Source organism: Neolamprologus brichardi, chromosome 22, assembly GCF_056152115.1.
Source record: "Neolamprologus brichardi isolate AB-2024 chromosome 22, ASM5615211v1, whole genome shotgun sequence".
Classification (NCBI taxonomy): domain Eukaryota; kingdom Metazoa; phylum Chordata; class Actinopteri; order Cichliformes; family Cichlidae; genus Neolamprologus; species Neolamprologus brichardi.
In genome coordinates, this window is record NC_142124.1 from 27646378 (window position 1) to 27672637 (window position 26260).

Genomic DNA, 26260 nt, shown 5'->3' on the forward strand with positions numbered 1-26260 from the left:
CGAACTCCAGGCCTTGGGGGCCGGTGTCCTGCATGTTTTAGATCTCACCCTGGGTTAACACACCTGAATCAAATGATTAGTTCATTTTCAGGCCTCTGGAGAACTTCAAGACATGTTGAAGAGGTAATTTAGCCATTTAAATCAGCTGTGTTGGATCAAGGACACATCTAAAACCTGCAGGACACCGGCCCTCGAGGCCTGGAGTTTGACACCCCTGATTTAGACCCACTTCATTGTGTCAAAATGTCTTCATAGGTGTATTGTGATCCCAACTTGGCAATGTCCTAACATGCTATGGAAAGGTTTTTCTTTTCTAGGCTCCCTGATTGCTCAAAAGGAAAACCACAGTGTGGCCATTATAACCTTCTGACCTTAACTCTATTAAGGACCTGGGCTGGCATCTTCAGATCAAATGTAGGTGGAAAGTGTTTGTATAATCTGCATTTAAGGCTCCACTTGGTAGTCTGGGGCTGTAAACATCCCCGACTGGAAGCTGTCTGCACCACAGAGCTTTCAGTCTGATGTTTGCGGCTGCTGGCTACCCCCTACTGCCAAGTTAACCTTTTTATTCAATATTCATTGAAATCCATACCTGATTTAGACACTGCTCCTTTAAAGTGTAGTTTTGTGTTCAGTTGTTCAGACTCAGTTCATGTAAACATCCTACACTCAGCTGTTATTGATTGCCACAGAGGCTGAGAGGAGGTTGTTTACTTGAACTGGTTGGGAATGATACTTGGACTTAAGATGGAGTGCCTTCATTCACATCGTCTGTTACACATCATTCATGAGCTAGCCTGGAATCGACGGCTCAAGGGGAAGAAATTTGAAGTCTTATTTGTCAATTGTTCTGGTTTTTAACAAATAAAGCTACTTAAATACATCTTTGACTTTGTGCTTATTTGCTTAATTTTTTTAAAATGGTTTTTAAAAAAGAGATGAACTTAATTAAAATGATTCAAAAAACACTCATTACCCTTTTTGCTTATTGTGGCACAGTGGTATGTTATGATTTGCCCTTTTTTTTTTTCAGGTAAAGGGGAAACTGGATGGTGGCTACAATAATACTAACCACTCAGTATTTCACTTCAGAACACATTTTGATCATTGTTTTAGTTTTCTATCTCCAGTTTGATTTGATTGGCTCTGTATTTTGAAAGCATGCTGTTAGAAGTCAAAATGGATCTGTCCACCTACTGTTCTCCAATCTTAAAAAGAGGACTTTGGAGGGCAGTGACCATCTCTACTAAAAAAACAGAAACCAACTAAACAAACAAGATACCTATATCTCAGTAAAATCTGCTGATGCATTGGGTACAGTGATTTGTAAAACATGAGTTTTTCATACAGCTTAGTGTTGCTCTGTCACACCATCGTTGTGTTGGACAATATTTTAGTACTGTATATGTGCTTTTGTGGCAAAACAGTAAATTTGTGAACTTCATTATCTGTCATGTTAAAGAGCAGTAAAACATTTAAGACTTGAGCATGCATCAAGACATTTAAGACTCCCTTTTTTCCCCTCACATAAAAGTTTACATTGCTTTCAAAAAAAAAATCAAAATAAAGAATTACTTTTGAGACCACTGCTGCAGCATTTCATACATGTACAAGAGAATAAAAATGATCAGCGTGTTTGTAAGAAAAACATGAGGAATCTAATGACGATTGACCTTTTAGTACATGGTGTCATGCACAGTAACTGTGTTCACCACTAGATGTCAGGTTTGTGCTTCTATTTAATCAGCAGTCTAATTCTACAACTCACTGGTGACAATAAAGATAACTTGGCTGTTTCCTTTTCCTGGTTACCACAGTATATTAAATGTGCTGCTATATGAGTAGTTTTAAACACAACATGTTCAAATAGTGCAAGCTATAATAAAAATATTGGCAGATTTCAAACATAGTGACAACAGATCAACAGAAATTGACATCCAAAGGCTGAGGATAGAAAGTGAGTCGAAATCTTAATTTTAGACCTGTTACAGCTAGACTTAAAGTCTAGCTGAAGAGTGAACTTAATGGGTGCGATACTGTATTGTTGATCACTCATACTCACTCTCTTACATGGTTCAATCCTTTCCCCCCCTCAGGTGTCCCATTTGCCTCTCTTCTGTCCAGTCCACAAAGGCTTTTACATTACTGCAGTTCTAAGTTACGTTCTTTGACGTAAATACATTTACATTGCTCCAAATGCACATGCAATGCTCATAAAAAAACTGTAGGTGGCAGAAATTAACCATAAGTAAAGCACAGTTGCTGTTGTGCTGTTCAGCTATATTTGATGGACCAAGAATGTATCATACTTGGTTTGCAGCTCTTTTACACCACTGTTGTACTTTGACAACCTGTAGGTATAGTGAAGGCCCGGTGAGGTACTATTTCTTTTTTCCTTGTAAAAACGACTTGTCAACCACTTTTTCTAGTGAATATACTTTTAAATACAATCACAATGTAAATTCGATATAAATGACATTGAAAATACACTTAGTTACAGCTGTGTTATGTTATGTATTACCTAATATTCTCATCACACTACAGGACGCCAACAGAATCTCCGAAGTAACCTAGAAGATAATATAATAGGCTCAATATCCATGGGTACATTTACAAGTGTACAATCTCCTTAAAAATGCCCTGCCAAGTTAGCTCGGTAGCTGGCATGGAGTTTAGCTGCAAACAAATGTCCTTGCATGATTCACCTGTGTGCTCCATCCCCCACAAAGAAGTAGCACACCTTTTTTGGCTGTGTGTTGACAGCCATCATCTCAGAATTCCTCGGTTTAAACAAGGACACGTATTGATTCAAGATCACACACCGAAAGAGGATTTTTAAGGTTGTAGTTCAGGGCAGGATTCAGCAGTCTTTGTGAGAACATGCACATGGAAAAAAGAGAGAGAGAGAGAACAAAAACAAAAACAAAAACAGGAAAGAGCAGAAAATGCACGAATGGGTATTTGTAATATAGTCACTCGTGTTATTACATTTGGCAAACTAGAACACTGTGTTCAATAATGACTTTATATTCTACTTGCAGGAATAGAAATTAATGGTTCGAAATCAGTCCGCTTGATGAGGGAGTTTCTACTATCAAAGGAACACATCTAAAAATGTTTGAGAGGCTGACATGCATCACTACATTTTGGGAATGAAAACTACTGTAAAAAAACAAACAAATCTAAAACTGATAAGGACTGTGTTAGGGCTTGTTGAGCATGCAGGTTTCATCCAGAGAAGAACTGGTTTATACATTTTTTAAAACTACAGTTACATTATTTCCTGTGTTGCTTTGTTGAAAGACCTTAAATGGATTCACACCTTTTTACCTCTTACCTCTGTGCTTACTTCTTCTACAAGAATTACATATTTTTGATCTGTTGAATGGTATGTTTAATGACGTCAAAAGGTTTAAGTAATGAGAAGCACTGACTCAGAATGATAACACATTGAAACATACTTTGAATGAAACTGCATTTCATGCTGCAGCTGAAATGCGGAAATGAGTAGGTGTAACAAAGCAAGACAAACATGCCCAAACTGGAAAGACTGGGAAAATTACACAGTTGGTATTTGTAAATATCACATTTGGGCACTGCAGAAGAAAGCGCTAGCAGCTTTCCTAATCGTGGAAAAAGTTCTTTTCAAGTTTCAATTCAATTTAGTTTTATTTATATAGCACCAAATCACAACAAAAGTTGCCTCAAGGCGGGTTAGGGGTCAGTGGTAATTCAAGATTCAAGAAGTTAATTGTCATCTACACTGCACAACACAAATGGTTACACTGAGCGATGAAATTCTTACTTTGCGAGTTCCCTTCACACAACTAAATAAACAACTAACTAAAGAATAAACTCTAACCATAAAAAGAATAAGAGTACACAAGAGTAGGGTGTAATTAAAATTTTAAAGGGCAAGTAGTTATGCAGCACTGTCACAGTTATTAAGATATTCCAAATGTGATAATTGCTTATATTATATGAAGTTGTATTAAATGTTCAATAATTGCAAATGTACAGGTCAGGTTATTCAACAATATTCAGTGGATAACAATTAGTCAGTGATTCATTATGTTGAGGTCAGACGGTCCTCACCAGTCAGCCTTCCTGTGATGTCGTGTTCTCGCTCCCTCTCGTTTCTCTCTATATGTTTGTTTACGTTCGGGAGTGAAGAGTTTTCCCGCCAGTCTGTTTGGGATGACGGCGCCAAATCACAACAGAAGTCGCCTCAAGGCGCTTGTTGAATGCTGAACTTTCTATAATCAGCATTCGAGGATCTAATGTGTCCAGGATGGCTTTTTTGATATGGGACATGACTATGCTCTCAAAACACTTCATTACAGTTGGAGTGAGTGACAGTCATTCAAACCGGTTATGTTGTTTTTCTTTGGGAGGGGCACTATGGTGGTGGACCTGAAGCATGTGGGTACAGCTGACTGTGTGAGGGACAAATTAAAAACGTCTGTAAACACCTCAACCAGCTCTGTAGCACAGAACCTCAAAGCATGGAGGTGTTTTCAGCACACCATAAATCTTTTCATTTTAGCTGCTCTAAATGCCCTTTTTTAAGGTGTGGCCAAAGTTACCCACATTGTCTTTCATGAGTTGCACTCGACCCCTTAGTTCCAGTGAATTAACTCTTAATGCTTTGGCATACCAAGAGATTTTGGACCATTTCATGCTTTTTGTGGAAACAATTTGGGAATGGCCCCTTCCTGTTCCAACACGGCAATGCACTAATGCACAAAATAAGGTCTATAAAAACATTGATGAGACAGTTTAGTGTGGAAAAACCTGACCTCTACCCAACAGAATGGCATGACATATGAAAACCTCACCTCTCCACATGCACCTGCTTTTTTTTCTTGATCTTAGTTCTACTCCTCCCTCTATACATGTGCAATGTTTGTTTTTTTTTTTTTTTACAAAGGAGTAAAAGCATGCCAGAGGCATGCCAAGAGGTGTGGTGAATAGCACAAAAAGAAATATTCTTCCAGTAAACACATACCCTGTCATCAAATGCATTATGAGACTATAAATGGGGGCGATCGTGGCTCAAGAGTTGGGAGTTCGCCTTGTAATCGGAAGGTTGCCGGTTCGAGCCCTGGCTCGGACAGTCTCGGTCGTTGTGTCCTTGGGCAAGACACTTCACCTACCGCCTACTGGTGTTGGCCAGAAGGGCCGATGGCGCAATATGGCAGCCTCGCTTCTGTCAGTCTGCCCCAGGGCAGCTGTGGCTACAACTGTAGCTTGCCTCCACCAGTGTGTGAATGTGAGAATGAATGGGTGGATGACTGGACGTGTAAAGCGCTTTGGGGTCCCTAGGCGGGACTAGTAAAAGCGCTATACAAATAAAGGCCATTTACCATTAAATCTTTTGGTGTCCCGATGCGTCAAGTTAGGTTTAAAATCCGCCCCAGTTATGCAACAATGGTTCAAAGTTTTTTTAGTGAGTGAGAATGTGTTACTTCCCGTCCCTTACTTTAGTGTTCCCTGTCAAAATTGACTGGTCCTCTTAAATTAGCACAAAAACGATTTTTCACGACCAAATTTTTATATTATTTAATATTCAGCATTCTTTAACTGTGAACAATGTCTCAAAGTAGTGTTTAACATGAATTTATAGAATTAGAAATGAAATAACTGCAATGAAAAAACACGAATATGCACTGAAAATAAATGGAAAACCAAAGACCAAACTCAGCATGAAGTGCTATGATTCACATAAATAAAAATAAAATAAAATGGATGAAACTTTGCATTACCTTATCAAGGCAGTCAATGCCTCCTTTGTTCTTGTTGTAGTTCTGGATCATAAGGGGCTTCCTGTCCTCTGTGGTGCTGATAGGGACATCTTTGTGTAGCGTGCTCAGCAGGATGACATTTCTATTCTTCTTTGGAACATCTGACACAAGAGTTTGTGTGTCAGTGAAAGCAAATTTTGATGAGAGTGCCTCTCTTCCTCTGGCTGATACCAGTGCAGGGGGAAGTTCAGGCTTGTTCTTTCTCACTGTCCCTACCATGGTGATCTTTCTTTTTAGCAGCTTCTGACCAAGAGCATATAATGTGCACTTACGTTTCAATGAAAGAGGTGATCATAAATCTGTGGAGGATATCATAAGGCCTTGAGGCAATCAGATGTAAAACCTCTCTTGCAATGCACCAAGGGAAAAATCTGCTTGCATGTCATATCCAGCCTTTACATTTCTTCTGCCAGTTATTGTTTTAGCAGATATAAACAGTAAACAAAAAACAAGAGAAACACCCCAATAAAAAGCAACAGTTTCATCTGTTTCCATGAATTCTGGTGATGAAGCTTCTGTGATGATGTCTTTCTTCTCCTGCTCACGCATGTTCTTATAAAAGGTGAACATCCTCACAATCATTCTTTATAGGACCAGACCAAATGCAGACTTTATTCAGTAGGATCTCAGTAATGACACTTGTGTACGGGAATCGGAGCTCACTAAAAAGAATAGTGAATCGATGTGTAACTTTGCCAAAACAATGTCCGACTATGTAGTTTTCTCAGGTGCCCTACCCACATACCCCAATTAGTGTGTATCAGGAATGTCTTAAAGAGCTAAACTCATCCCTGAATCCTAAATTCAGATAAAACCGAGGTTATTGTACTCAGCCTTAAAAATCTTACAAATCTGCTGCCTAAACAGATGCTTACTCTGGATCGCAACACTGTCGTTCAATGTGCATATTAAACAAGTAAAATGCTGCAGTGAAAGTACTGACAGGGACTAGAAAGAGAGAGCATATTTCTCCAAAATGGTCTTCCCTTCATTGGCTCCCTGTTAAATCCACATTCACATTGAAATTTCTTCTCCTTACATACAAGGTCTTGAATAATCAGGCCCCATCTTATCTAATTGACCCCAATACTGGTGATGTGGTAGTATAGGTGTCTTTGCTCTCAGACTGCAGGCTTACTGATGGTAAATAGAGTATTTAACCTCCTAGGACCTGGCGTTAGGGATGGGTACCGCTAGTAACCAGACCGAAAAGCAGCGCACATTTCGGTGCTTTATTTCGGTGCTTTTTTTCATGAGATGTCATAGTCTTCACACACAATTCTAGCCAATCATTTTACGTTTCCGAGGATAGTAGGCGGGCCCAGGTACGTACGTTCTTTTAGAGCAGAGCTACAGATTAAAATGCCCAAGGCGAAGAGGTCAAAAGTCTGGCTGTACTTCACAGCAAAAGACGCAAACTCAGCAGCCTGCAACAAGTGCTTTAAGCTGATACTGTGATACTGTCAAAGGAGGTAACACCTCAAATCCGATGAAACACCTGGCGACGCATAGCATTTTTTTTATAAGCTGAGAAATGCGCCGTATTTGATAGCTTGCTGCGAGACCTCACACCGAGCGCATCTACTGCGGGTGTGGTTCCTGTTATCGGACCCAGAGTTTGCAACATCCCCCAAAAACCCGAAGAGGAGAGTCCTGGCCCCTAGCCCTGCCAGTGTAGCAGAAATGATGAGGATGATGATGGCAGCAGCAGCCGTTCTTCTCTGCGTGAGTAGCTTAATGTTGTTCGTGTGTAATTTACGTTGAGTAGGCTAACCACGTTATTACATTAATGCATGTAAGGTGAACTAGCAAACATCATCATAGCTACATGTGGCTGTCTTCTTGTTTGATGGCAGATACTCCCTTCACCCTGGCCAAAAAGGCTAAAATGACCAAAGAAAAAGTGGGAAACAGTTAAACATGAGAGGTTTTTGGACAAAGTTTGTGTTTTTTCCATTGATTAAGCACTGCTTCCAGCCAAGAGTGATAACATAAATCCCCTATAGCTGCAGAAAAGGCTAACATTGTTATCTTTTTACAAAAAAACAGCTGAACATGAGAGGTTTTTGGACCAATTTTGTGTTCTCCATTCTTTAAGCACCGGTTTGAGCACCGTTTAAGCACCGGCACCGTTTCAAAAGTACTGGTTTGGCACCGGTATCAGATAAAACCTAAACGATACCCATTCCTACCTTGTGTCCACATATGTGGACATCACATTTTTGGTTATTTAGACCCAAATGCTCAATTTTGCTGTGGTCGGCATGAAGTTGGACACTCTGGTGAAAGTGGCAGAGAAAAGGACATTAAAGAAACTGCTGGACATTATGGACAATGCTGGGCATCTTCTGCACATGGTCGTAAACAATCAGAGGAGCCTATTCAACAATAGGTTGCTTCTCCCAAAGTCAAAAACCAACAGACTTAAAAACTCCTTTGTCCCACACACCATCAGACTGTTTAACTCCTCACTGGAGGGGAGAGGGAGGGCAAACAGGGGGACGAGGGAGGGCGGGAACAACTCAGCTGTAGAGCTTTTTTTCACTGTGCAATATTTGCAATTTTTTTTTCTTACATGTACAATAATCACTGTGCAATATACTCACTCAAATGTGCAATCCTGTTTATCCATGTTATATATTCTGTATTTATATATGTGTACATGTGTATATATGGTATATTTATGCTTATATTCTTACTCTCATTCCCCTTATTGTATCTGTAACATGCAACTTCTGTTGGTGCTGTGCTACTGGAAACTGAGTGTCCCGGAGGAACCCACCCGAGGGATAATAATGTTTCATCTAATCTAATCTAATCTAATCTAATCTCTCATTTTTCTTAGAAACAAACATTGGGTAAAAAAACCCCCCACATCTGACACCTCCGCATTTGCAAGTCTCAAGTGAGCATCTCTGCTTTACTGGAACAGCAGGAAAGTTAAGAACATAATAACACAAAGACATGTTGTCAGGTGTGGTGCAGAAACTTCTGGAACTGGAAACTTTTGTCTCATTCTCATGCGTCATGCTGATGTCACCGTGAGACATTTCATTGACAAAATCTTTCTTGGATATCAAACAAAGCAGAGATATGATCAGTTTAGACACAATTCATAGGATGTTTTGTGTAATCAATTTGAGGAGCAGTAGAAGGCCAGCTTTTGGTCCAGATTACGCACAAAGCCCCCCCCCCCTTTCCCTACCGGAGTCTTTGTCGTGGTTCTGGTGGCATAGGGTCCGGCCCAGACAAGTTCAAATTACGCTGACGTTGATCTCAAAGCAAAAATATTCAGCTTCACCTCAAGTTCAAGATCACAGTTATAGTTATTCTGAGAATGTTGTCAATGTTATAACTCAAAAGAAATTGGATTACCTTGGATTAGGGACAAGGTGCAGAGTGGGACTAGGACCAGGGACACTGCATTTCTGCCTTATTGCCTACTCACACCATGAACTAAACTGGCACTCTTAGCCTGGATCCATGCTCATTGCAACAACATGTTCACACACCCATAATAAGACTTGACATACTGTTCTGGGACTTTCTAAAAACGTTCCTCCTACTAGGAAGGGCATGGAGGTTTAAGGGAAAAAAAGTAGAGCCATGTCGAGAGGTGTGATTAGTACAGGTGTGGATATAGCACACAAAAACATGATTAAAAAGAATCACCTTGAACCCACAACATGAATAACAAAAAAACAGGAAAGCGCAGTGATCACATGTCCTGCCTTGCAACGTTGATTTAGTTATTGTTTGTTACTCATGTTGTGTTTATAGTGAAATGTTATAATGTTGTTAATATACAAAAAGGTACAAATATTGACAAAATTGTATGTTTTAAAATTTCTTTCTGCTGGAAACCTTTATACCATGCCATTATTGCTAATATCTATCTGCAGCAGTTCTGTTGTAGATGTGATTGACTTTAATTGTGGTTACTATTTTGCATCATTACACACCAGTGGCATGTGGGAACATTTCCAGAAAGCCTTGGAAATATGAAATACACTGACAGCCTTATGCAGCTTTCAGGACTCTTCATGGTGTGAGATTATTATGCTATCATATGTTATCCTATGCCTATAATCTGAATGAGTGAATCATGATACTGCTGTAAGCCACACCATACTTCTTGTTATAGAGCAGACCTTCCCAAAGACCTTCCCCCAGGGGGCGGGCCCCACACTTTGGGAAGGTCTGCTCTTGGACACTGCTAGCACGGGGCGCCCACACAAATGCAAAGCAGGAGATGAAGTATAGCTGAATATGTTTCCAAACCAACTTCATTCTAAGCCAAAGACTAGAAAATATGGTGAAGCATATCTTCCCTTTGGTTTCACCTGCACAAGTGCAAAGGTAGGTCTCCCCTGCATAATTGTTTTCCCTGCGTCGAGAGCAGGCGCTGGGCTCTTCAAATCACGGACAAACAGTATCCTACATTCTTGATTTTTAGTTCTATGACTAACTACTCCTGACATTTTGGAGATGTTAGCTCTTTATACAGTAAAGTTACAGCGGGATACGAATAATATCAGGCTGATCCTGTCAGGATTTGTTCCCTCGGTTCAAACCACGGACTAACAGTATCCCACAGCTGTTCATGTTTTTAAACCCATTTTGCACAGAGAGGCATTTTTTGAAAAATGTATCGATAGCAATATTGAATATTATTACACAGGAAAAAAAACAACAACATGTAAAATAATCACACCGTGACGCCTCTGCCTTTCTAAATAGAGGGACAGTAACTGCGTGTGTAAATGTAAGCGTGTAAAACCTGAAGATAGAGACAAAATACTGTTTATCTGACTATCTGCCATTCTGCAATTCATTTCCTGTAAACGTGCACAGCGTGACGTGGAAAAAGGCGCATACCTTTAACGTTGCATGACGAACTCTGAACGAACTTTTCATACTGCTGAGTTAAGGAGAGAATATTGTGTGCAGAGAGCACAGAGCACATTCCACAGGAGCTTCACCCCCACCTTTGTTGGAAGCAGAAAAACAGGGAGCCAAGGTCATAACTCAGGCTCACTGAGAGTTAGAAAGTATGTATGTTTAGGTTTTTACGACTAGGTGGGGGCCATCAGAGGCTATAAGAGTTTGAGTAACCCTCCACCATTTTGAGATTTTGCTGTGACCCTCTTCATGCATGTCTCCCCATCCGGATGGTTTATGCTCATAAAGTGTTGAATTGTATGGAATAAAAGATTGTTGATTGAGCATTTATACACCGAGTATTGTCCTTCCTTCAGCCCAAAGATCGAAAGAATTGGGAGGATTTAACAATGGACATCTTCAACTTTCAAAACTTCAAAAAAATAAAAAAGCAAAACATTATTACTGTCACAGTCTACAGGGTCAAGTTTGAGTTTCTTTTCCTATCTGACTTTTTCTGTTTTTTTTTCTCTTGTACTTTGGTTCAAGTTTTATATCCTCTCATTATCCATTATTTATATTTAAGTTTTCAGTTTCCCTCTGCCTTTTGTCATGTCCTCCTTCACATTTTCCCTCTTTGACGGTTTGTTGATTTTGTTTCTTTGTTTTTATACCTTCCTTAAATTCTGCAGTAATTTTGTTTTATAGTTTAACCTTTGTTTCTGAGTCCTGCATTTGGGTCAGACTCCTGCCTGCCACACAGGCAGCTGTGAAAATTAAATGCATAGTTAATAAGTATCTACTGTGTAATCAAAAATTATTGGCTCATGACTTTATCACGGATGAAGTCTTTTAACTTACATGCAGTACCATGATCAACTACAGACCGTATAAAAGCTTGATGTGGCTACCCTAATGCTTCTCCCTTGTAAAAAAGGCAGCCACCTCTGTGACACAGAACTTTTTTTTTATGAATCTTGCTTCACAGTGAAACCTTTGATAGCCATGCTCTGCTTGCTTGTTTTGCTTTGAAAAGAATTTGCACTGCTACTTTACTGTGGCAAGCATAAGCTTGTCTTTACTGGAACTGGTGCAGACTTGTAGAACTGGTTTGTATTTGCATGTGGTGTATTTTAGCAATTTGTCAAGGCATTAATGTTTTATTTGCTTTTTTCTACAGCTGTTTATTTTTGTCTTCATTTATTTTGTTTTACCTTAGTTTTATATTATTTCAAGAGGACCTTTTGCTATATTGGTCCACTTGATTGTCATAGTTTATTTGCTCTTTATAATTTATTTTTATTTGAAGTTATTACAATCAGAAAGGACAGAACTCGGGGACAGAAAAGAGAACTAATATGACTAAAGAGAAGTTGGGAAGAGAGTTAACAGAAGGAGAGGGAAAGAAAAATAGAGGAAAAGAGGGATAGAGAGAAAAGACACTGAAAATCTGCTTCTGTAGTTGCTTTGCAAAACAGGAAAACAGCACAGAAGGGAAACTACAGCAACAACCAACATAAGCATAGGTAACAGTAAATAATAAATATTGAATCTTATTGAGTAGCACACAAAGCCAACAACGCATGAGATGTTTAAAGGCAGCAGCCAACCAAGATAGTGTGTGTCTGTGAGTACCTGTTTGTACACCTGTGTGTGTGTGAAAGCGCAGGTAGTCACATTTGACCTTTGTGACTGTTTTTATTCATAATGTCTATTCTGTGTTATTTTCATGAGATTCATGAGCATGAGATTGTTGTTTTTCTACAGGAAAATGCAAAAAAGGATATTATGTGCTATTAAGGACATGACAAAGGAATCACACCGTATGGAACTTTTAGCCAAGCAAAATCCTTAAAATAATGATTTTGCTTTAATGCATTTGGGTAAAGTTATAATTTGGTCACTGCCCGCCTCCAAACATCAAACCAATTTGACCCTAAACAAGAAAGGTGTTCATGATCTTCTCTAAGCTTTCCTCCACATCCACACATACAGGTAGAATACAGTAGGTAGAGTAGTTTTTGAGTGAAAAACTGTGCATGGTCACAAGAAATTTGAGGTTATCAAGATTTCTGTGGTGTTTCTGCACCACGTTGCATTTAATAATTATTATTCCTAATCTATCTTCCTCAGTTTGTAATGTGTCTAGTTCAATGCAGAGGGTTCCTTATAAGATTTTTTCCTTCCCACTGTTACCAAGTGCTTGCTCATATGAGGCTGTCTGAATCTGGAGGTTTTCTCTCCATTAATGTTGCATACCATCTTTGGTACCTTCTTAATAATATAGTATCATCTTGTACTATGAAAAATTAAAAAACAAACAAATCCTTCCCTCTGGTTTGTGTATAGAGGTTGAATGGCATTCTAAAACATTTCAAAAAGCATCAATTTTTATACAAGAGATGACTGGTATGAATGACTCCAATTAGAATTGGTAAAGGAGTAGACCACATCAGCTTCAGCACAGGTGAACTACTGCAAACAATAATAAAATAATAAATATAATTATAATAACAGTCATTCATCATTTTCAAAAATGAAATTATATATAATATTAAGAAATATAATAATAATAAATACAAATAAAATCATGTGATATTCTTCTTATTATTATTATCATTATTTATGGTACTACATTCATAAGCTCATATCAAAGATAATCTGACATGGATACATGGTTTCCTTCCATGTATGGTTTTCATGGGTTAAACAGATCATAAATAAACCCTCCCAGGTAATGCTACACTGGCTGTTGCACAGTTAACAGACAGGTTTTTCCTCTTTTCTCAATTCTGAGAACAACCCAAACAATTCAGCTTTCCTAGAACCAAAAATAAACCCCACTAGTTGAATAGTTGCTCTATCTTTCACAGGCTCTCTGCCTGCTTTCTACTTCCTTCACTTTTAAAGGTAAGAGAAAATATATTACATTTAACACTATTAATTACTCATGACAAGCTTTATAGAACCTCTTAAAAAAAACCTTGTTCAGATGTTGTTAAATATATACATTTAAAAAACATGTTAGCATTATAGTGTGACTGAATTGAGTTTTTCTGTTTGATTCTATAGCAGGTTAATAGGATTATTTAGTTTTTAGGAGGTAGAGCAGGTCATCTGCTAAGTGGAATGTTGGTGGTTTGATAGATCAGAAGAGAACACTATAAGAACCAGTCTAATTATAAAATATTTTCAAAGCGTCTTTCTATGTTATATTAAATAAACATTGTCCAAGATGTTTTCCTTTCTACTGGGTGTCATGTTATGCTATTTAAGTAGAAAGGCAATGTCTTTTAAATGAGTTAACACATATAAACCCCTCACATATAGCATTGATTATACTTTGTCCTCAAGGGCAAAGCAGTCCCCAGATTACGTCACCAAGGTTGCTTTTGAAATGGTGGATAGTGTTTTGTTGTAGGCTTCTTTGTAACATTGTTTACATTCTTAGATTTACTCACCTGAATGTTTCTCCACTCACTGAATCCACAGATTGTTCTTCATTAAAGATGAATTACAGACTGAAAAAATCCAGGGTTCTAATTTCCCTACTCCTGTGCATCGCAGTGATGCCTATGTTTTTCAGTCCTTCATGGAATTTATCTGTTTACTCCTTTGGGCCCTGGAAGTCAAGCTTTTGTTCCTGTCTCAAATGTATAAGAGATGGTGATCCTTGGTTTAGGGAACAGATTGATGCATCTCCTGAACCCTTTTTGCCAAGAAAACACAGCATCTCAGAGAATGATTTCCTCTGGTGGAAGGTAAATTAAATGATCACTAAACAAAACAAATGTTGATTAACTTTGCATTTCATTATATTTTTCCAACTGTTGGAGCCACTGGAAAACATATACTTGGAACGTGTGAGATATCCATCTATATATATATATTCAATGTTGACAAAATAGTGTAAAACTTGCTGGTTACCAGTTCCATTAACTTTATTAACTTTCCTCTGTTATGTCTGTCAGAAAATAAAGCAGGAAAAATACGACTTCGCTTTCTTCAATGCAACAGTAGACAAGGTGTTTGAGATGCTACCGATCATTTCAGAAGATGTAGAACCCAAGCCTGATCGCTGCAGGGTTTGTGCTGTAGTGGGGAATTCTGGTAATTTGAATGGATCACGTTATGGACCTCTGATTGATTTGCATGATTTCGTAATAAGGTAAGATAGAATACAATCAAACATTCACTTTTACTTAGAGTTGACTATTATGTTGTTTAGGGGTGCAACGATACACAAAATTCTCGGTTCGGTTCGATACTTTAGTGTCACGGTTCAATATTTTTTCCATATAAAAAAATGTTCATGCTTTTTTAATTTGTCATTTATTAAAATTATAATTATATATTTCAACTCAAAAGTACAGTTTTTAGATTTAATGTTGCTGAAACAACAAAGTAATAAAAAAATAAATCTATCTGATCGAGAAATCACTCATCTTTGGAAAAGAGAGTTTATTACAGAGAAATGGCTCTTTCCAAAATAAAAGCTATACTATACGCTTCTTCTGGGCTATCCTCTCAGCAGCATATTAAACATATCAGGTCCCCATAAGGAGAATCATGTGCTAACGGCTGTCTAAATGACTCTGGTAAAGTTTGTAGCATGCGTGCTTGTTGTTTTTGTCTGCTTCCACTTGTCTTTGCACTAGGATGATGTCTGCGTAAATGTGCAGTCATATTCATTGTGTTCCCATTAGTGCTGTCAGCGTTAATCTGAAATGACGTTAACGCCACAACACGGCAAATCTCCGTTAACGAGCTACCGCGGATTGCCCCGTGCGTGGGACTGGACGGCGTCAACGAGCAAACTGCGCTAACACAGTAGTTCCCACCCATGTAATTGAGCATTGCGTGGCACATCCGACATACTGTTTTACTTTTGTCCATGATGCGCTTACCTTCAGGGTCATACTTCACATGAAGACCAAAATAGTTCCAAAGGCCAGATCTGAATGAGGGTGGGGGAGGTTTAATTTGCCATGTTGCAACGAGCTTAGCTTCTGTCTTGCTAGCTTGAGCTGCGCTCAGTGGATCAGCGCTCGACAGTGCAGCCTAGGCGCAGATCCACTTCTTTGGCTCTCGGAGGAGGCAGACGCACTTTTTCTCCTCTCCCTTATCTTCCCTGCTAATTCTTATGTCCTTGTCTAGTCTTGTGTCTTTTTTGTATTACTTACCCTGGAACACTCTCTCACAGTCTGTGTCTAAAACCTAAAAGAGAATTATGGATTTGATCAACTGGTCTCTGAATGCTATTGACACCCTTTAACGAGAAGTCTGGGCTTGGGAAAACCCGAGTGCCCTGGAGGGACTTTCCCTGCCGGATACACGATGGACAGGTGGCAGAGGATCGTGTGCCTGGCGGGACTGTCGATCGAGGACGCTGAAGATATCTACCTATTCGGAACCATGATAACAGGGTTCTTGCTGATCGGAGCTGGCTTGGCCCTGGCTTATCGGAGGATTAAGAGAGCGGAACCGGCTGTTCAAACCCCCACAAGGCTGGGATTGGAACGACAGGTGCAACTTCTCAAAAAGGGCTCACTGAAGGCAGCATGGTTAAGAGCTTGGAGGCGCTTACGACTGCAGTGAATGCTCAGAATAACACCTCTGAGCGTATGTATGTTGGATTACATCAGGAAAGAATCAACTCAGAACAACATCTCTGGGCGGAAGCTGGATTACATCTCGGATCAGTTGGCTGCAGTCGTGAGGTCTCAGAATCTGCTATGTGAGCAAAAGAGTGACAAGACCACAGAATCAATGGCTAATAACATCATGGAGAAACCCGCAGCTATAAACGGGAGATTGAGAGACCAGTGTCGGAGTGTTAAAAACAGCTTGAAATTCTCATGACTTGTTTGCAAAAGAAAAATTACCATCATAATGCGGCTACCCCTTCGGCGCCAGCTGTGGGCTCAAGGCTGGAGCTGAACAAAAACACCCTGATAACGACTGTGTTGAGTCTGTTCCTTCCCATTCCCTACAAGGCCACCTGGGTTGGCTGGAAGACTGTTTACTTAGCCTGGCGGGGCGAAGGACACTGTCTCAGCTGAACTATGGACACGCACACACATACATATACTGATACTGATAAGCACTCACTGACGCATCACCCTCCCTATCCAACGCCACCTCCAACGCTTACCTCCCCCATGATGTGGACATCGGGTCAGCTGAAGGCGCAGTCGAAGATTGCAGCGGTCCCAGATCAGATGTACACACTGGAACACTTTCCCATGTTGCTTGTCTGTGTTTATTGTGCTATGGTGTGTTGATATCTGTGCATTCCTGTATTATCCTTTTGTGTTACACATTTTGATGTTTTTTTTCTCGCTACCTGGCCTGACCTGTCTCCCCAATGTGATGTTTGTATTGTATGTACGGTCGGCAAGGTCTGTCATCTCGGTTGTGGGCAAAAGACCTGCAACTAACAAATAAAGGCTATCTCATCTCATCTCATCCACTGAGCTCTCAACACAGACTGCATCGTCAGAAGAGAAGTTGGTAAAATAAATTAAAAATTTTGTATTGTTCGATACATATACGTACCAAACCGAAAGCACTGTATTGAACGGTTCAATATCGATACGAGTATCGTTGCACCCCTAATGTTGTTGTTGTATTGACTCTATTAACAAAATGTGATTTAACTGCATGATGTTAAATATGTGTAATTTAGAATGAACTATGGGCCGACCAGAGGCTTTGAAGTGGATGTTGGAACCAAAACAACTCATCGTGTCATGTATCCAGAGACTGCTAGCTTATTGGACCACACCACTCACCTTGTGTTTTTTCCATTCAAGATGGAGGATTTTTTGTGGCTCCTCGAGAACGTTGGGTAGTTCAAACCTTGCTGATACCTTTTTATGCTTTTGTGTTTAGAATATATATTTAGTACACTTGAATATTTAGGGTTGTGAAAAGCTTAACAAATTCATTATTGTGTGCATTTATCATTTTAATCGGAATCTAGTGTTAAATGATTCTAATCACATAATTGCTAATTAATTCCTTTTCTAGCATATATACCATTAATGTAAAAGCATATTTCCAACAGAGAAAATGGTGATTTAAACAAACAGAGCCTAGCCAACAAGAATTTGGTGAGTACATTATTCTATATTTTAACAAAAATGACAAACTGTATATTCATATATCAAATATAATTTAGTTAAAAGATTATATTGTGCCATGTTTAATTACCAGGTGACGATCCTCAATCCGGCTTTCATGAAACACGTTCATCAAGTTTGGTTGCAAAAGAAGGGTGCTTATCCATCTACTGGCTTCATGGCTTTGGCAATCAGCTTGATGATTTGTGATGAGGTAGGATCACATTCCAAAAGTCAAAGAAATACCAGTGAAGCAATAAGGACTGCTGTGCAATAAGTACATATGCCATAACTGCCAACTATGCTAAAAAAACCCAGAGAATTGTAATTTTATTTTTGTCCATTACGTCTTTGATTGCATTATTTTGGATCTACACTGACAAAAAAGGCCATGTTGGATTTACTTAATTCAATAGTGGACATTGGTTGCATACAATTGTTTTGCTTTCGCAGAAACTTAAACAACTGAGTTAAATCAACACAACTTTTTCATATTCAATAAACCTGTGCATTTTGTGTTCATAAAATGCGATTGAAACATGTTTAGATGAAGTAAGTTGAGTTCTTGGAATATTTGAATCCTTCACAATTTTGTCATTTTATTTCAACACTATTCAATAACTTTTACCCCAATACAACTTGGTCACTTAAATACTACATGTTGTCTTCATATTACATAATGTTCAACAAAGTCTAGAGTCTGGTTACCATAAAAATTGAATGGATCTACAACAACTACGATCCTCCTATCTTTATCCTGGTTGCAGGGGGTCTGGGAAATAACCCTGAAGTGATAGGTTACACCCTGGACAGCTCACCAGTCTATCACATAGAGACAAACAACCATTTGCACTTACATTCACGGGTAATTTAGAATCACCAATTAACCTAACTCTAATAACTGCATGACTTCTAACTGTGGGAGGAAACCAGAATACCCAGAGAGAAACAACTGCAAACTAGCTAGATTGTGGATTTGAACCCAGGACCTTCTTACTGTGAAGCAACAGCACTAACCAGCATACCACCAATCCAGGAAATCCAGGAAAGCTATGATTTCAAGCTTTGATGCAGAATTTTTTTGTTTTTGTCCTTGACAGGTTAAACCACAATAAATAGCAATAGCATACATGCGATGTGTGCTATTGTTGTTTAATCAAAATTTACGAAGACCAAAGAGTAAGAATGATAATGTGCTGTTTACCTCTTTCTCCTGTTTTAAATTAAACAAAGTATAGAGATTGAAAATGTGATGTCATTCAAGGGTAAAACCGCAAAGAATTCTGGGAACTCGTGGCAAGAGGTACTAGCGCACGCAGGCTTTCAATTGAAATCAGTTACACAGCGATAAAAAGAAACACAAAAAACTGGCAAGAAGCGGTTGTATTATTAACTGCAATAGCCGGTCGCATGACAGAGATCGTTTTTTATCAGATTACGTCGTTGAAGAGAAATTGTTCAGCCATGTTTCCGAAGTAACAAAGAGCCGACGGATGGCCTGGATTGCAGCCATTCAAAGACCAAATATAACATCCCAGAACATTCCAGCTCACATGTTAGCCTGCTCCAAACATTTCCACAAAGGTCAGTGTTTTGTAGTAGTTAATACGTCATTTTATATAACATAATTGGTGATATAGGTTACAAGCAAGTCTGGCACTGAACAGAAATGGTCGCGCTATGCTCATTTGTTTATTGTGCATAAATAGTGAATTGTCCTGACACAATATTGCGTTTCGCTTCATTTATTACCATGGTACATTGACAAAAACGTATACTTTTATTCACAGGATAAAACAGGGTGTTTTGTATCACTAATTGCCCAGTACGATTACAGCATACAGTATTATTGTCACTGCTACATTTCTGTAATGCGAACCAGAAATTATTTCCACTACTAATTAATTACCGTTGAGCTCAAAGGTCCTATTAATAAACGGTTAACGAATGTGTATTTATGAAGACGATTTGTGAGACTGGTAAACTTATGATACCTATGGTGGTCTTTCGTTCTACACGGTGCATTTCATGGTCCTGTACCCATCCGTCGGTAAAGTCTACCTGGGCTTGTTGCAGTGACCTGAAGATACTAAACTTCATGAGTGTATGCACTCACTCCAAGAACCGTATAATTATAAATATGAGCGTGGTGAAAGTTGGGCAGCACACTAACGTATTTTGTCCACTCTGTGTGCTCGTAAGGGTATAAACCTTTCACTCCTTTGATTTTTTCCTTGTATCTTTTCTTTGACTTTTCATCAAGTCTGTCTTTGTACGGTCCGGCATTGTTCTCCTTCGTTTTGTACATAACTTTTTTGGGGGGCAAAGAAAAAGCAAGAAGGTATTGGAACCGGAGAATGAATGTTTTGCGGTGCTGCAAATGCTTGCGTTTGATGTGGTACTTGGATTGTTTTGCCACGAGTTACCGGCATGCAATGCGCGAAAGTCACGTGGTCTGTCAATCTCTATACTGTGATGCTGACTTTCCCAACACATGTATAGTAATTCCTTATAGCAGTGGTTCCCAAACTTTTTTTGCTAGGACCCCCTTTGTTTTAGAAGATCATCACAGTACTGCCAATTTAGTAGTGATGTGTCGGTCGCGAACGAAACGGCTCTTAGAGAATATTTGAAGTGAACGACGCAAGCTGGCTCCTCATTGGGAGTCGTGGTTTTCTTTCTATCTTTCTCTCATCCTCTCTCTCTCTCTCTCACTTTTTTTACGCTTCACTCCACACGCAAGCCTTGTGCTTTGCGCTGGGAAGAGGGGGGAGGTAGTTACACTCGCAGTAGCACAGGAACAGAGCGGGAGGGAGAGAGAGAGAGAAAGAGAGCCAGGGACAACAACGTCACATTAGAAAGGTATAGTGATCATCCACAACTATTTTCAGTTGCGGACGATAAAGGATTCAGAAAGTTTATTCATGCAGGCCCAAATGTCAGAGAATGTGCATTTTCTTTTTGTTTTCATATTTTTTCATATTTATATTTAATTGTGTTGTGGTTTTTTTCAGTGTTTTGTCTTGTTCCACTTTAAATTTGTTTAAAAGGAAAAGCTGAAAATGTAAATGTTTAAAAGTTTAAATGTAGTTGTTTTACAAACTCCAAAACACGTACAAACTCCAAAACACGTACAAAGCACAACAGAAGTGCTCCAGGATGCTAGGGGCAGTGTTGAGCTTTTGTTTCCTAGTGGCTACACAAGTCAGGAAGTACCAATGACTGGATTTGGTGTGTGGTAGTAACAGGTAAATGAACATTTTTTAAAAATTATTTGAATATATATGAGTGCTTGAGTATAAATACACAAACAATACACATATGCTTTCAATTGTGTAATTTAAGTGATCTAGTAGCTCTGCTTTGGAAGTTCAGTTAACGCTAGAAATGTGTTTTGGAGTTTGTACGTGTTTTTTGGAGTTTGTACGTGATTTGTCTCTAGGAGCCACCGTATAAATTTATATACAAATATATATAAATAAAATCACAGTTGTTTTTACATTAGTAATTCCTTTTGTGCATAATTTTATATTGCTGTTAATAATAAATAAATTAAAGCAACAAAACAACCTGAAGATCCGGTTGCGAGCCGAAAGAGCCGGCTCTTTCTAGTGAGTCTAGCCAAAAGAGCCGGTTCTCTAAAAAGAGACGGAAATCCCATCACTACAACTTAGTGACTTGGTCGTTAAATTTGAAAATCTGGCAACTTTTTCTGGTGTCACTGGAGTCTTGTGACGATGTCATTTAGCAACTTCTAGCGACTTTTAGGACAGCCAAAAGCAATTTTCCTTACTGAGGAGTTGGCAACACTGCAAATACACCCTTCAACCACAGACACGCCCACTGCGGTTTATTCCACACCACACATTCCTATAAATACATTGTCTCTCTGTGCAAAATGGGTTTATTTTTTTTTTTGGACAGTGAGAAAGGGGGGAAAAAATATCTCCGGGATCACCTGTTGAGAGAAAAAGAATACAAAATGGGTTTAAAAATAATCAACTGCAGGATACTGTTTGTCCATGATTTGAACCGGAGGAACAAATTGTGGCAGGATCAGTGTTGTGCCAAGATAGGTATCACTGACAATATTTGTTTCTCCTGCGTCGCGAGCATTCGCTTAGCACGGAGTGCTGATCCAGTTTACTCCGCCTCCATTACAGAAAATTAGACGTGGAAGTAGTGATGTTTTAGTTTTGTGATAAAGTGAAAATGAGTGTCATTGCATTACCATTCAGTTTGAGGGTTACAGCAAAAATGTTATATTTATTATAATCACGTGGTATCGGACGGGATTATTTTAACAAACGAAGGACATTTTACCTGATAATTATTTTTTTTTATCCTCCTGTAACTTCACTTTATAAAGAGCTAAAACCTTCAAAGTTTCAGGATTAGTTAGTGGTTATGAGAAGTCTTTGTGAACTAAAAATCAAGAATGTGGCTCAGATTGGTGAGGTGTGGGTAGGGGGTTATTGTCTTTGGGAGTCGCTAGTTTGATTCCCAGTAATGGTCCTGGCTAGACCCCACATGCTAAAAAAAACCCAAAAACCAAGCTGTAAAATGGCACAGCTACGTCTGCAGCTTGTCCGCACCTCGGACACAAACATTTCACTACATGTTGTACTCTGTACTCTGTATGTGATAAATAAAGGTTGTTGGCATGCCAAGAATCCTTGGCATGCCAATCCTTGGCATGCCAAGGATGCCAAGGATTCTTTTTTGACAGTGTTAATCACTCTGTGCAACCTTCCTGTTCTCCATTGTAGCCCTCAATGGAGAGCATGCTCTCCTACTGTTAGGCCTTCTTTACCAGGGTATTGGTGTATTGGGTCCAGGTGAGATCAGCAGAGATGTGGGTGCCCAGAAACCTGAGGTTGGGGACAGATTCCAGCCGTTCTGTGTTTTTAATCAGAGGGGTGAGGACCTCTCTGTGCCTTGTGAGTTCTTTTCCTTTAACCCTTTAAAACCCGTTGGAGTGGGCGCGCGCCATTTTGCATAACTATTTTTAAATTGCTGTAGAACTGGAACCACGTGAGCTAGCGCAATAACTTTTCTTGCATATGAAACTGGAGGAGTTGTACTTACATCTTATGCTATCAGCTTGCCCTAGGTCACGGTTTCCTTCCACATATAGCTTTGCAAAAATTGCATAAAAAGCGCTTGCAGCAACAAAAATATAATATTCCAGAAACACGCTTTGCCGATCCGATTAGCTGTTCAAAACACTTCCTACGTTGGAATAGACGTCAGCGCGAACTATCGCATTACCTGGCAAAAACCGGAAGTGACGTCATTTTTTTTTTACCTTCAGGGCCTTATAAGCCTATACTGGTGTTTTTAAAATTCACGTTTGACTTTACGCTTTTCTGAATAGTTTCTGGGATGCTTAGAACTTAAATTGCACTGCAGGAAATAGTTTATTTTGATGCACATGCTTTTTTTTTTTTTTTTTTGCAAATTTGCAGTATAATATTTATTTTCGTTTTTCCTGTAGTCCATAAAAATTGGTGTATTTCAAAAATAAAACTATGAAGACACTCATAATAAATTGCCTGTTGTTGGAAACTACTTTGTGCAACTTTTTTGTATTTACTTTTTTGAGGGATAAACCTCTTAAACTTCTCTAACTAGAAATATATGTAAATAAAATAAAAATGATTTTCAATTTTTTTGTAGTTTATTGCATTTTTTGGCAATTTATGTAGTTACTATGGACTTAATGATTACATATTATTAATATTTGGGCTATAACGGTTGTACTGATGTATAGGAACTTGAAATGGCACTACAGAATGTAAAAATATAAAGATAAGCTCTGGTGGACTTAGTTCTATGGTCTTAAAGGGTTAAGGACGTTCATCTTCAGATGATTTTCTGAACACCAGTGGGACAAGTTCTCTACCTCCTCCCTGTATGCGGTCTCATCTCCAACACACATGAGCCCAACCAAAGTGGTGTCATCGGCATGCTTGATGATGACGTTGTTTGGATGGGTTGGTGTACAATCATAACTGTACAGTAGGGGCTGAAAATGCAGCCCTGTGGGGAAGGGTCAAGTCGGACTGACTGAGGCCGGTTTGTGAGGATGTCAGACATTCTCACCACCAAACTGCAGGTGATCCAGTTTGTTGGTGAGATTCCAACTGAGCAAAAAGGTATTGAGCTCTGCGAGTCTGAGGCTGCCGTCAGGGGTTGGGGGCCTCTGTTCTTTGTAGTTAGTTCAGTTAGCTCTTGTGACAAAGCTGAAATTATATGACATATTGAAATTTAACTTTCAAAATTTATTTCTTATGTATTTACTTTTTTTTTTGTCCAGGTCAGCGTCTTTGGGTTTGGAGCAGACAGCAATGGAGACTGGGGCCATTACTTTGAAAAAATGAAAGAGCAAAATTTTGGAACTGGATATCATCCAGGAACATATGAATATAATCTTATTCAGCAGCTACACATGATACAGAAAATCACATTGTATAAAGGACATTAATTTTTTTCCTTTGTTTGTCCTTCCTCTTTTTTAAATCCAATGTTTACAGCAAAGCTTAATTCATTATTAACGTAATTTATTTTGTGCTTCAGTGTTTTTATCTTTAGAGGAGTCATCAGATTTCTTTTTTATAAAATTGATTCTCATGGTGTGTTTTTATATATTCAAAGACAAGGTCTTCAGGTTTACTAGTGCTTCTAAACCATAGATGTTAATGTGAGTGTGAAAAGTTGTCTGTCCTGAGACTAGGGTGTACCTTCTTCCAGTGACAGAGGAAATAGCATTGAGCTTCCTCTCCACTACACTCAACTACATAAGAGCTGAAGACGATGGATAGATGGATAAGTGTTTCTTTCGAGTAGGCATCAAGATTATGATAGTTAGCTAAAACTAAACTGAAAACTACTAGTTGTAATAAGAAAATATTCTTAAATTCTCTATTGCCCTTCCACACTTTTTAAGCAGCCTAGTGTTGATCCACTAATTATTCTTTAAATCAGACTTAATCTGCTTTTAATTGCAAAGAATGTATTTAATTTTTGCACATAAAACTGTGTGGTAATCATTATTAGGATATTGAAAAGGTTGTGCAGAAAGCTGGTCAAAAGAAAAAACAAAAATAAACAGCTGATGATGGACAGATGCAGCAATATCAATTGTGCAATGCCTTGTGCAATAAAGAGGATGTAAGTTGTATCACAAGACAAAAAAAGTCAGCTGATCATTTTGTTTCACTAACTCTTCCGGGAAATACATTTTGTATAGGGTATAGGAGCTGTGGCTGTTTGTCTGTGCCCACCTTTAAATTTTAAATACATATAGACATTGAGGGTTCTTGGGAGGGGCTGTGCTGACACCAGCTGTTGTCTGGCAGTTGGTCGTTGGCACCCACTGCTCTGCTGTTTTCGTTCTGCATCAGTGATATACTGGCTGCCTTGGTTTGTGATTGCCAGATGCAGTGGCTGCATTTTTAGGGAAATAGTTGTATATAACTTTTATTGTTTACCATATTTGTGCATAGGTTTTTATTTCTTTATATTTGCATTTCAAGTTGTGAAAATAATTCAGTAAACATGTCTGTGGTTTTTACATACAAATATATCACATTTTCCCTACTCGGTTTTTATGTTTTTTGAGTGATTTCAGATCAGTTGTATTAATACAGTAGTCAGTGAAAAAATAACTGTAATCCACATATGTGAAATTGTGCTGAAAATAAGAATACCAAACAAGACAAGACAAAAAACATTTCTAAAGGTGAAATATCAAGGTAAAATCAAAAATAGTCAAGAATGATATTTCATAATTAGTATCACATACAGTGTTCCCTCATTCATCGTGGGAGTTATGTTCTAAAAATTGATCTACGTCCCTACCCCCTACGGTCACGAGCTGTGGGTAGTGATCAAAAGAAAAAGATTGCGGATATAAGCGGCAGAAATGTGCTGCCTTCGAAGGGTGGCTGGCCTCTCCCTAAGAGATGTGGTGAGAAGTTTAGCCATCCGGGAGGGGCTCAGAGAAGCGCTGCTGCTCCTCCACATCGAAAGGAGCCAGTTGAGGTGGTTCGGGCATGAATCTGGGAATGCCTTGGTGTTCCCCCGGACAAGACCCCGGATAAGCAGAAAAAGATAGATAGATGGATATCAGCAATACTGGCCCTGTATTTTCTTGGTATTGGATCGACACCAAAATTTGTAGTGTAGCACAGCACTACTAGGAATGAGTGAAAGTGTGAATGTTGAATGTTTTTGATGAAATGTCCAGGCAAGCATATACGTATTAAATGACACGATATATGTGTTCTAATAGCTAACTGACAACTTCAGGTTTTTTATTTCTATATGACAATTCTTCATAATTAAACAATAAGAACAAGTAGTCTGATGTCCTGTAATCATTATGAAGATACAATTTGAAGTACAATAACACATTAAGATTTCGTACAAAGTATCAGCATTGGATCA

The 26260-nt window shown here is 38.8% G+C and overlaps 1 protein-coding gene across 2 annotated transcripts; it reads left to right on the plus strand.

Annotated features, from left to right (window-relative positions):
- The first annotated feature begins 13518 nt into the window (after positions 1–13518).
- On the plus strand, positions 13519–26117 carry LOC102796362 (CMP-N-acetylneuraminate-beta-galactosamide-alpha-2,3-sialyltransferase 1-like). 2 transcript variants are annotated; one of them, XM_087835024.1, is made up of 7 exons: positions 13519–13595; positions 14178–14446; positions 14657–14853; positions 17374–17535; positions 17755–17800; positions 17904–18023; positions 24129–26117. In XM_087835024.1, exons 2-7 carry the CDS (start codon positions 14195–14197, stop codon positions 24294–24296), a joined length of 945 nt encoding a protein of 314 aa, XP_087691150.1. In that variant the 5' UTR covers positions 13519–13595; positions 14178–14194; the 3' UTR covers positions 24297–26117. The 2 variants fall into 2 exon arrangements, with proteins under 2 accessions (XP_087691150.1, XP_087691151.1); XM_087835025.1 differs by having other exon boundaries at positions 13525–13595; positions 14253–14446.
- The last annotated feature ends 143 nt before the right edge of the window (positions 26118–26260 follow it).

Excerpts from the sequence above, each read along its gene's own strand:
- LOC102796362 (XM_087835024.1), top strand. The coding sequence starts at position 14,195 with ATGAATTACAGACTGAAAAAATCCAGGGTTCTAATTTCCCTACTCCTG. Across the intron at positions 14,854-17,373 it reads TTGCATGATTTCGTAATAAG|AATGAACTATGGGCCGACCA; the intron begins GTAAGATAGAAT and ends TGTGTAATTTAG. Across the intron at positions 17,536-17,754 it reads TGGCTCCTCGAGAACGTTGG|AGAAAATGGTGATTTAAACA; the intron begins GTAGTTCAAACC and ends TATTTCCAACAG.